The following is an 11,511-nucleotide window of genomic DNA, read 5'->3' as shown; positions in this document are numbered from 1 at the left end:
CCTGTCTATCTTAGACAAGCACCAACTGCCTGCAGCAGAACCAGGGAAGAGGGAAAGCCCTCCCTGGGCACAGCAGTAACACAGCACCCATTCCAGGAAGAATGATGAGATAGCCGCTGTAATAAATATTTATAAGAGCAAGCGTAATGAAATGAATGTGTATTAGACGGAGGCTCCCTTAGGGTTTGGTCATCACATGTTTTTTTCCTCTTTTCTTTATTCTCTGTTAGACAGAACTGTCCTGATGTCCCCAGGTTGTCAAGCAAATTGCTTATTGTGTTGCTCACTTACACAATGCATGTTATTATGTGCAACCAGCTGCTCCTGTTTGGCATTGCTTGCACATACAGAGCAGGAGGCTACCGTTGCTTCTCTCGTCTGGAAGTCAACGCTCCCTTGTGCAGGAGTCGCTGCCAGACCAAAAGTCTGGCAAAGAAGTGATCCTGGTGGAAAAGGTCCCTGAGAGATTCGTGCTCTGGGATGAGTGAGGCTGCAGCTTTGCAATGAGTTTGAGTTGATCTGTGTTGCCGTTGAAAGCTTCTCCGTGCCTCTGCCTGCTTGCTCTCATTGCTTTCCTTGCACTGGCACCAGCTCGTGGATGACTGCACAAGCAGCTGGAGCAGAGGGTTGGTTTTGTTGTTATTGCTGTTGCCAGTCAAGTTTTCAGCTCCATCCCTTCCCCTGTCCACCTCCAGGCTCATTCAAGCACTAATGCTGTCTCAAAGGAAAAAGCAACCCCTCTTCCAGTGAGGGGAACCCCTCACATCCATTACAAAGCCCCGTGCTGGAGACCTGACTGCAGCCAAAGGCAGGTGGCAACCAGGGCAGGGCTGTGTGAGAATGAGCTGCTCAGCCCTGCTTGTGAGAGCAGCAACCTGAGCATCTCCCAGCATCTCCAGCACTGATTCCTGTGTGATGGCTGGGGCAGAAGGGTTTATCTGGAACTGGGGTGGGGGGAGGAGGTGTTTTCATGTCCACAGAGGCTTCAGTGAGCTCTGAGCCCAGGGTGTTGTGGTTTGGCAGCACAGGGCTTTGGGCTGGAGCTGCTTCTGGTCTGCAGGGCACACACAGAATGGAAAGCAGGTGAATATTCCTAATGGAAACTGTCCTCTTTGGTGCGCAGGGGTTAAACTAAGAGAATATAAAGCAACCTCAGCCTGGAGTAAGAACACACATGGTGATTAACTGTTAAAGTAGTTATCCTGCTTTAAAGCTGTATCTTCCTGAACTCATAACTTCTGTCTCTTTAATTTGCTTTAAGTTCTCTGACTCCGGACCTGCACCTCCAGGCTCTGAATCCCAATGCACAGGAGGCTGCCAGGGAGCAGTTCTCATTACTCATATCGTGATGGACGCACTTGGAATTTAGGTAAAGATTTCCTTGCTTAAAGGGAGGGAGAAATGTCCAGGATAGAAGGGAAAAAGAGCCAGGGGTGTGTGTGCAAACAAACGAGAGCAGTCACAATGAGGAGACATTCCTCTATCCTCATTACATCCACCTGACAGCACCTTTAAAGCCTCCTCTCACAGGTGGGAAAGACCCGGACAGAAAGAAGGGTTGTTAATGTTTAGTGAGAGCTGCAGCTCCTGCTCTATCAGCCCCTGAGCTCCGCGTTGGATCCATTGGGCCGAACCCGGAGCTCAGCTCAGCACAAAGCTCAGCTCAACGGTTCCGAGCCCCCCTCAGCCCCGCACCTGCCGCCCGGCTGCCAGCAACCTGTTGGGCGGGAGGAGGAGGAGAGAACGGCGGCGTGGGGCTCAGCTCGGCAGCTCGCTGACAAAGGCGGAGCAGCACAACACAACACAGCACAGCACAGAACAGCCCGGCCGCCCCCTCCTCCTCCTCCTTCTCCTCCTTCTCCTCCCCCCGCCGGCGGTAGCGGACCCGGCGGGCAGCGCGGGGCCGGGGCGCTCGCACAAGATGGCGGTGGGGCGGCGGGAGAACGCGCTCCCCTCGTAAATGAGGTGGAGGCGGCCCCAGCTCCCGGCGCCCGGCGGGGTTTACATGGCGCTGGAGGATCTGCTTTGTGTCTGCTTCGCCGTGCTGGCCGTGCAAGGTGGGTGAGGAGGAGGGAGGAGGGAGAGTGGAGCAAAGAGGGGTCGCGGCGGGCACGAGTGGGGCTGCGCTGCCACCTGCCCACAGCGTTCAGCCATGGGGAGGGAGACCGTCCCTTTAGTGTCCCCTTAGTGTCCCCTCAGCCCGCTCCTCTCGCTCCGCCGCCTTTCCAGCCCCGCAGCTCTCAGCCCTTCCCCTGTCCCCCCCTCCCTCCCATTGAGACTCGTCTCTTTGCTTGGCCCTATTTTGGGGTCACCTTTTGAGGTGAGCCCCTTTCAGAGCTCCGGAGCCGCTGCCAGGCGGTGTGGGTTGGGTTTAGGTTTGGGGTTTGGGTTTGTGTTTGGGTTTGGGTTTGGCTGTGGCAGGCCGGGTGCGGAGCATCGCCCGGGCTGTGCCTGCCCGGCTCTCACAGGGCTCCGGGTCTCGGCCCCGTTGCGGTGGTTTTGGTGCGGGCACTGGCTGCGTGTTGGCCGACAGAGTTGGTTGTGGGGCCCGGGGATGCGTGGCAGTGCTCCATGTACACAGTGAGAACGGATACACAACCCTAAGGGGGTGCAGAGCTGCTCCTAAAGCCCCCAGTGCTGTGTGTGTGTGTATCTGTGTGTGTGTGTATCCCCTCTGAGCCGAAGTGGCACTGGGAGCTCAGCCCTGTGGCATTGAATGTTTTTTTTTCCCCCTTTTTATTCTTCTAATGCCTTCAGATTCAACGGAATGTCTGAACTGAGTAAAAGCTTCGTGGTTTCAAAGACCACAACAGGGTCTGGGGAGTAAGGCAGTGTGGTGGGAGGTGTTTGTGTTTCTTTATTATTGTTATTTTTTGGAGCATTGCGTAGTTTTCTGTTGCGTGGTTTAGGGCAGCTCCTGGTGAGGGTGCAGCGTTTTGGTGGCAGCAGATAACGGTCCATGGCAGCATCCCTTGTTACCAGTGTGTGTGTCCCTCAGCTCTGAGCTTCCCTGTGTGTTAAGGTGAGGAGGGGCAGCTGGGTGCCATCCATCCCCTGCTCCACCAAAGCACGTCATGGAGCTGCTGGTGGAGCACAGCAATTCCAAGCAGAGAAGGTTAGAAGGGGAACGTTGTTTCCAAACCCATTTGAACAAGCAAACTTCAAAAGCTTTGTGGCCATTTGCAGCTCAGCCTTCTCTGCTTTTCCACCAGCAATTTGGCAGCTGGAGAATGTAGTTTGTGTTTGTTGTCCGACGTTGGGCTGTGCTCCTGTCCACGCAGCCTGGATGGAGGGTGTGATTCCCAACAGGTGGCTTTGATTCCCCAAGAAAAACACTCTCTCGTTTCAATCTGAAATGAATTTGGCAGAGGGTTGTAACACTTTGGGGAGAGCACACGTCTGATCCCAAAGCCCACGTGGTTTGATCCGAAGTTCAAGGCTGGCTGGGTATGGGGTGCTATAGAGAGAAGCAGGATGGAGAGCCGTCCCTGCTGGGTGGATGTGGTGGCAGAGTGCAAGCCAGGCTCTGAAAGCGCTCTGTATGGAGAGGCAGTTCTTTCTGTTCTCTTTTTAATGCCCTCTCCTTTTGCTACCTTGAAGTCTAAAGTGAAGCAGAACCAGCTTGTTTTCTGATGTTTCTTCCACTTTCTGCAGCAAGGCTTTCCACTGACAGCTGCACACAGTTTGATCTGCCGCAGGGGGCCCGGTGCGGGGTGAGCGCATTGCGGATGGTGCACGAGCAGCTTCAAAGTGGCGTAAGCAATAATTCAACAAGGAAAAGTTTCACAATCTGCATTTCCCTGAGGAGGAAAGGAGGAGGTTGTCCCTGTGTGTGCTGGCAGCCCAGTGCACCGGGGTCATGTGCAACTGGGAAACTGTGGTGTCATGTGGGATGTTGTACTAAAGTGCCCACTGTTGTCTTAGATCAGCTGCTTCATCTGCTCTGGTATCCTCAGGGCCCATCCTTAGGCACAACCGACAGTGCTACACACTTCTCTCTTAAGTGTCCAGGGTGTTGAGAGGATAAAATCTATCAATGAGTGTTCAGTACTTGTCTAATCATCAGCGTGTAAGTGCCCTGAGGGCAAGATGCTGCATTGTCAGGGTCCTGGTTTGTGGTTCAAACTGACTTCTGGTGCTGTATCATTCACTGGGAAGCTGGAACTCTTCTCCCTCAGCTGCTTTCCCAAAGGCTGCCTCATCTCCTGGGGAAGAATCCCAGGAGTTCAGGCATTTGCAGAGCAAGAGATGCTGCTTGCACACTTTACACGCTTCTCTCTTGTTTAAATGACTGCCCAGCCATTAAGCCTTGTCATGGTTATATAATTAAGATGGGAATTAATATTTAATCTGATTGTAATTTGTTGTTGGAATCCATCCCGAGCCCATCCCTGGCTGTATCACTGTGTGAGGTGAGTGTGTACCTGCAAGAGGAGCGAGGCTGATGTTTCACAGAGGGGATTTTCTTGGGACACTGAGGACCAGGTGTAGGAAGAAACCCCAACCTTATAGACCCAGAGCGATTGTAGTCATTTTGTTATCAGTAGGAAGCAAATGTTTGCTTTATATTCAGCTGTAATACTGGAAGGGATATGGTAAATCCTTCTTATCAGTATTTACCAAGTGCACATTGGGCCAAAATCAACTCTGGTGCAATTTTGTTGCTTTCTGGAGCAGAACTGGACCTGTTGTCTGCGGGGTTTGTATCAAAGATTCTGACGTGGCCATGCTGTGTGTCTGCCTGTCCATCTGCATTCCCTCTTCCAAACAGCAGCAGGACCTGCAGGTCGGGCACAGCCCCGGTGTTGGGCTCTGCTGGTGGCACCGCTGCCTTTGGCGTCTGTCTGTGATGCAGATCCCGTTCTGCCCTTAATCCTCAGGATCCTGCTGCTGTGATAGGGATCTGCTTTCTGCGAGAAGTCCAGCAGAGAGTAATGCGATGCAGTTTATTATGTCAGCGGATAATAAACATGCTCTGTGGCTGCTCCGATAAGCAATTACTGTGCTCCGCTGGAACATTAATACCGAATCTTCTGAAATTATTTAGAAATCTGCGCCTGAGTTGTGAATAGAACTGCCTGGCACTGCCCTGTTACATGGAACGGAGCTATTGAACAACGTGCTCTATTCTGTGTTTCCTTTGTTTGGGTTTTTCTCTTTTTCCCGAGACGTCTCGTTGTGTGCGTTTATTGAGGACAAGCTGTTAATATTAAAGGTGTATTAATGAAGTGTGAGCATCCTGAGGGGCTATTCTTACTCCAAATTGATGGGAGAATTGAGGTCTGTTATGTGAAGGTATTGCACTGATGCTGGGTCTGCATTGCTCCCTTGCTCTGCCTTACTTCCCTGCTCTTTTCTCTTACTTAGACCTTGGAACCACGTTCTCTTTGGGGTTGGGATGCTTCCCACCTTGTTCAGTGTAAGGCTTTGGGAATGGAGCAGGAAGGGCTACACAATGGGGCATAGCGGGCCCTTCTTTGCTTTGCTAGCCATGCTTGGGAGTTCCTGAATGGCTGTCAATAGAGGATGGAGTTTAGTGGGAAACATGTGCCCTGTGGTGCTGTTACCTCCCTGCAGATGTCCCGTGACACGGCACGCTCTCACCTTTCTGGAAATACCGGTGCTGCTTTAGCAGGATGTGTCACGTATCCCTCCTGTTTATCAAACTGACCTGAGGCTGCTGTGCTGTGTCCGTGCCCTGCTCGTCCCACTGCTGTGCCTGGCTGTGGGCAGAGCACTGAGCGAGCTCCTCGGGAGACGTGCAGCTCACTGCGGGGTGAGGGTAAAAGGGCAGAGATCAGCAGATGTTCAGGGCGATGTGCAGCAGGTTGGGATGTGACGGAACCTGTTGCTGAGTGGAGATAAGGCTCGTGTGTGAGATGCAGGCACTCGCCTGTGGCTGTGACAATGGTGGGCTGGGGGATCTGGGCACACAGGCTCCATCGTTTCCTGCTGGGTTGGTACCCTGTGCTGCAGGGTTGGGGCGGTGGTGCTGTTGTTGGGCTGAGCCTGCCCCTTGGCAGAACATGTGCAGAAGAGAAAAAGGAGGAAAAAAGAAACAGTGTCTGATCCAGCAGCAGCGCCTATGCTGGCTTGGAGAGAATTGTTTAAGTCCTTCTTCTCAATAATGATTTTTGTAAACATAGTGCTGCTTATTAGCCATGTAAATTGCTGCCATTAATGGCAGGTGATGTGATGGAAAGAGAAGTGTCTGGAAGCTGGGGTGCAACTGACCCTTCCTGCCTTCACTCCCCCCCGCTCTCTGCCCGCTGTTTGTGTCGGTGCTGATTGCAGCTTTTGACAGAGAAATCAAAATATTGGTCAGAATCCTTGAGCTCAGTTTTTCCTGGGTCACAGTGAAGACAACTTTCCTTTCTTTTCCATTGTGCTCCTTCTCCGCGCTGCAAACAAAGAGCCTTTCCTGGAGACGAGTTCCCCAAGTCAAATGTCATCTGTTTGAAGAGCGCCTTCAGAAGAAGCAGATTCCCTGTCTGCAGCCTTTCTTCGAGAGCGAGCTGCTGGAAATCTGGCGGGCAGCAGAACCTCAAGTGCTATTGTGGGCTTTTCTTTACGTGCAAAGCAGGGAGAGGAGGAAGTTTCTCCCAGCTGCTGCCAGAGAATCGCTTCCCATTTCCTTACTGCCCGTGGCAGCTGCCAGGATTTGCTGTTTAGCAGCAGAGGGAGTTAAGTGCGGGGTGAAAGGCTTCAGCAACACTTGAGCACAAGGGCAGGAGGCTCAGCCGTCACATCAGTCTGCACTTTGTTTTTAATACCTCCTGGGACGTGTCTGTAGCTTTAAGGCTAGTGAGGTCCGGCTGCCTTGTTCCTCTGCAGGCAGCGGGAGTCGGGGTGTGTTGCTGGTACTCGAGCAAGAGCATCTCGTTAAGAGCAGCACACTTCTGACTTGTGTTTTGTTTTGTTAGAAGTGGCTGCTTGCCCATTGCAGCTACTTGGTGTCCTCGTTCAGCAGTGTGCACTTGCATGCATCGAGCTGCTTTATCGGTGATTAAAGGCATGTGCTGGTGTGCAAGCTTGTCTGTGTGTGTGCTCTGATTGAGTTCCCTGTTAACCCACACTTGGGTCCTTGGGTCTCACCTGTGTGCCATCCTACAGCTGATGGCAGTGCAAGGGGCAGCCTGGCTTTTCCCAGCAGCTTGGTGTTTGCTGAGTGTTATGTTGTGCCTCTTCACTTCAGAGCCTGGCTTTGTCATTCTGCCCTGCTAAGTCCTGAGGGCACCTACTGCCTCAGCTTGGCCACACAGCTGGGTTGGGGCTGTGCTGAGCGAGAGCTGAAGGGACTCTCAGCTCCAAGAGCCGCTTTGGTGCTCAGGCAGCCTGTCACTGAGGCACACTCGTGGTTTTGCAGGAGAATTTTGCTTACAGGAAACTTGGAGACAGGATGCATCGTGCAGCTTCCATATATGTTCTAAACAGGAATGCTGCTGTCACTGCTGGGATCGCAGCTCATAGTTTGTCACTCTGGTTAAACCAGCAAAGAGAAACAGTCCTGCAGCAGCTTCCACCACTCTGCCATATCCTCCATCTGTGCTTTGGTGCAGGTGGAGCACAGGGAGCTTCACCTTTTCCCTCGGCCATATCACCTACACATCACAGCGGCTGCTTTCTGGTGTCAGAGTCTCCTGCTGCAGCCTGTGTCTGTCTGAAGCAGCCGTGGTGCATCACAAGCAGGAAGGCTCTGGTGAGACCTTGCTGCCTTTGGGAAGCAGGAGCTGGTTCCCTGCTCCGTGCCAAACTTCAGTGTGGCTCCTGCATGGAGCCAGGAGCTGGACCCAACAGTGTGTGCATGGTATATGCAGGCCTATAAATTAAAATTCCTCTGGACTAATTACTTACTTGCGTATTTTAAGGTTTGTGGTTTAAAAAGACAAAAAAATGTTGCCCTTGTAGGGAATATTTTTTCTCACCAGAAACTTGTTAGACTGGAAATTTCACAGTATTAATTTTTATGGCGTTCTCTAAGCTGAACTAATTAGGTATTTTGGAAAGGGGAAGACAAGGGTGTGGATGTGCAGTTTTAATGTTGATTTCATTAGAAATGTGACTGGGATTATCCCACTCGCTATCCCAGCGATGTGCGTAAGGTCTCTGCTGGAAAACACAAGTGATTATAGGCTGGTGCCTCTCAAATAATCCTTGGCTAATATGGGATGGGTGCAATTAATGTTAATCCCTGCTCAGCAGTAGTGAAAGTTGGATAAAATCAAAGAGGTTTTGTGTGGCTCTTAGTGGCCTGAACGTGAGTGACTCTTTGGAGGGGCACTATCCTCATCCTTATCTTCATTAGGAAGGAGAAAGTGCCATTCAAAGTGCCCCAAAGTTGCCTGCTTCTAAAGAAGAGGATTTCTCCTCTGTTGATGCAATGTGCTGAGGCACACAGGACCTCATTAGGAGAGAAACAGCAGTGATTAGTCTAGATTAATGGAAATAAATCTGTTTTTACTGGCAAATGAGGTTGTGTTCCTAGGTCCACAGCAACTTCCATCCATAGTGCTTATCCAACAGTATGGGGTGTCGGGGCAGAACCTCGTCACTGTGGGGAAAAATGGATTATTTGGGCTCTGCCTAAAGGTACGTCTTGGTTTTGATAAGGGAAATAAGCACAGGTGCAGGGACAGAGGGAGAAGTGTCACCTCGGATGGATGCTGTGGATGAGGAGGGACACCAGAGTGGTGTGGCAGCCCCCAGGCGTTGTGCCATGCGCTACCTGGAGCTGAAAGAGTGTCTTGTGTGCTTGCAAACGGAGCCAGTTCCTTCAGTGCTTTGTCCTCAAACTGTCAGGCTTCAACTGGCTGCAGCTTTGGAAAAAATGGAGATTTACATGCTCTGAAAAGTAGCTCGTGCTGACAGCGGGTAAATGTGTTGTCGATGTTGGAGAGGTAAATAGCAAAGGAAGTGTGAGGGGTTTGGGAACAGGCTGTGAAATTTGATTTCCTCCTCTTGTTAAGACAGAAGTTTAAATTTGGAACAGGGGGGGATGTCTCCCCCCAGTCTGACTCTTGGTTCTAACAGTCCTCAGGAGATGCTCTGCGCTGCCTCTCTGGGTGCACCCAGCAGCTGTGGGTATGGGCTGTCTGTCTGTCTGTCTGTCCCTCCTGGTGTGGTCCCTGAGCTCAACAGGCTCATGTTGTTCTCAGTCATAACTGACTTTCCAAGTCACAGTTGGAGATTGTCTTTTAGAGCTGATCTATGTGAGAAGCTGTGCTAAGGGGATGCCAAGTCCTGCGATGATCACGTCCCTGGGAAGGTTATGGCGTTGTCCTTTTGGGGCCATTCCAATGACTTAACAGTGCAGCACCTCACATTATATAATTTATGTCTCCTTCTCAAGCCTTCCCTCTTATCTGCTATTGTCCACATAGGGTTGGTTGACTAGCTGTACAGATAACATGCCTTTGTGGGTTAAGTGATAAGTACAAGGAGGGGAGTGTGGCTAGATAAGGTCAGACTTGGTCTGCACATGGAAAAGGGGCCTGTGTCAGTGCAGCCACAGCCAGGCTAGGAAGCACAGACTGACTGTGAGTTCCCAGAGGGATGGTGGTGGAGCTGCAGGCAGAGCAAGCAGCGGGTTCAGTCCTGCTCAACAGAAGGAACGAGAGACCTGCCATGTTCTTTTGTGGCTGGTGCACATGCAGAGGCCCCTGCATCTTCGTGCAGAGGTGCAGCTTCTCTAGGGGTGATACAGGCTGGAAGCCGTAGTGAGCTATTAGAGCACACTTCCCATTAGTTTTCTTTGTTGCTGTTCTGAATCGTCTTCTCTTCCCCTGTGTGCTGGCTCATTATTTCTCGTTAATTCCCGATTTGAGCAATTACCTGGGAAACGCAGGAGAGCTGGCAGGAGTTTGAGGAGCCTGACTTCTCTTTTTGGGGTAGGTGACTTTCTAACTGCAGCACATGAGAGCTGCAGCTCCTTGAGATGGCAACTCTTGGGGCTGTGGGACAGGTTTGCTATGGGGGGGTGAGCAGAGAATGGGGCTGAATGTGCACATTTCTCAGTACCTGCTAGAGCCAAGACTGGAGCTGTTTGTGACAGGAGCATTGTATGTGCACTATGTTACAGCCCTGCACACCCTGTCCAGAACAGACTCCAGATTGAACCCCAGCCCATCAAGATACAGTGAGCAAATGAGAGACTTTTTACTTAACTTAAAAATGCACAAAAAAGCCCCAACGAAAACATACAGTTAATAAATCTAAATACATCCTGGGGGATTTTGTTTGCTGAGAAAGTTTTAAGCTCAGTTTGAGGAATGATGCCTTGGGATGTGTGTCAGAGCAGCATCACCCAGCAGAAGGGTTCTCTGCCCTCTCTCTTGGCAGGTGGCTTTTCAGGTAAGAGTAGAGGTGTGATCTGCAGGGAACACAGCAAGATAAAAGGGCTGCCATTGATTGGAACATCAGAGTTTGTCTTCCTGTAGCTTATGTTTTACTGTCAAGTGTGTCATGCCATTAGTTCCTTTGTATGAATGCTCTTCTTTCTAAGGTTTATATTTGCATGCAGACTTCTCAGTTACTGTGAGTGGCCTCAGAGCCAGACAAGGCTGTTTGGCTCATGACTCTGCAGCCAGAGCTCAGGCTGTTGGCAGAGCAGGTGAAGCCCATTCTTCATATCCCTGCTTTATTTTCAGGTGAATGCAGAATCTCATTACCAACAGCAGTGGCAGGGCTTGGAAGATTTCAGCCTAATTACCTTATTTGTGCTTTGAGTGGCAGTGAAATCTGCGAGCTGTCAGAGTTAACTGCTGTGCTGGGGTAGGAGGGAAGGGCTGGTGCATGAGTGGTGTTCTGTGGTTGTGTGGGTGCTTTGGGGTTCCTTGTAGGAGCACATGGGCTGAGCCCCCATCTGCAGCCATAAAGCTGATAACTGGCAGTCCAGGCATGGAGGGCTTAGGCATTTCCCCGCTTTCTCATTAGAAGTATGTTGAGACATGCAGAACAAGCCTGTAACCTGTGGTGGGAGCTTGGATGCGGCAAGTTTAAGTGATATGCACACGAGGGCTGTGAGAGCCGTGTGTTTGCACAGCAACTCAGGGGTTCTGATGGAGACGCATCTCCATTTATGGTCAAATCTGAGGAATTTTCTGGTATTTGAATGAAATGAGGGTCAAAGTTCTATTAAAACAACAGCTATTCCTGTCCTAAAGCCTTAGCAGCATTGCCACATCTCTTGTGTAGGCAAGGAGCCCTGAGATAGATACAGTCTAAATAACACTAAACCGTGTAGCAAGAAGGGAGAAGAGTGCAAGAATGTAATCCTTGATCAGCAGCTGAAGGCAGAGGGATGAGAGAGATCTTTGATGATTAAGATCTTTGATCTTTCAGATAAAGAAAAACACAGAAACATTGGATGTGCTCAACCCCAACACAGTTTCTTGGATCTTCTTTGGGTCAGTGTCTCTGTGCTGCCCTTAATTCTGTTGCTGTATGGGTTCAGAGCCCCCTTCCAAGCTGGTGTATGCCATGGCTGGGTGGGAGGCAGTAGGTTGGTCCTTT

The 11,511-nt window shown here is 50.9% G+C and overlaps 1 protein-coding gene across 2 annotated transcripts in view; it reads left to right on the top strand.

The window, feature by feature from the left end:
* Window positions 1-847: 847 nt before the first annotated feature.
* Window positions 848-11,511, top strand: part of IGDCC4 (immunoglobulin superfamily DCC subclass member 4) — a 71,131-nt gene continuing 60,467 nt past the window's right edge. Inside the window, exon 1 of one of the 2 annotated variants that reach the window (XM_015873267.2) lies at window positions 848-2,057. In XM_015873267.2, the coding sequence (XP_015728753.1) occupies window positions 1,961-2,057 (97 nt within the window). In that variant the 5' untranslated portion in view covers window positions 848-1,960. The remainder of the gene's footprint in view (window positions 2,058-11,511) is intronic. The other variant, XM_015873268.2, reaches the window with a different exon arrangement.

Source organism: Coturnix japonica, chromosome 10 (assembly GCF_001577835.2).
Source record: "Coturnix japonica isolate 7356 chromosome 10, Coturnix japonica 2.1, whole genome shotgun sequence".
Lineage (NCBI taxonomy): Eukaryota > Metazoa > Chordata > Aves > Galliformes > Phasianidae > Coturnix > Coturnix japonica.
Note: the sequence above shows the minus strand (reverse complement) of the source record. Positions and strands in the feature narration are given on the sequence as shown.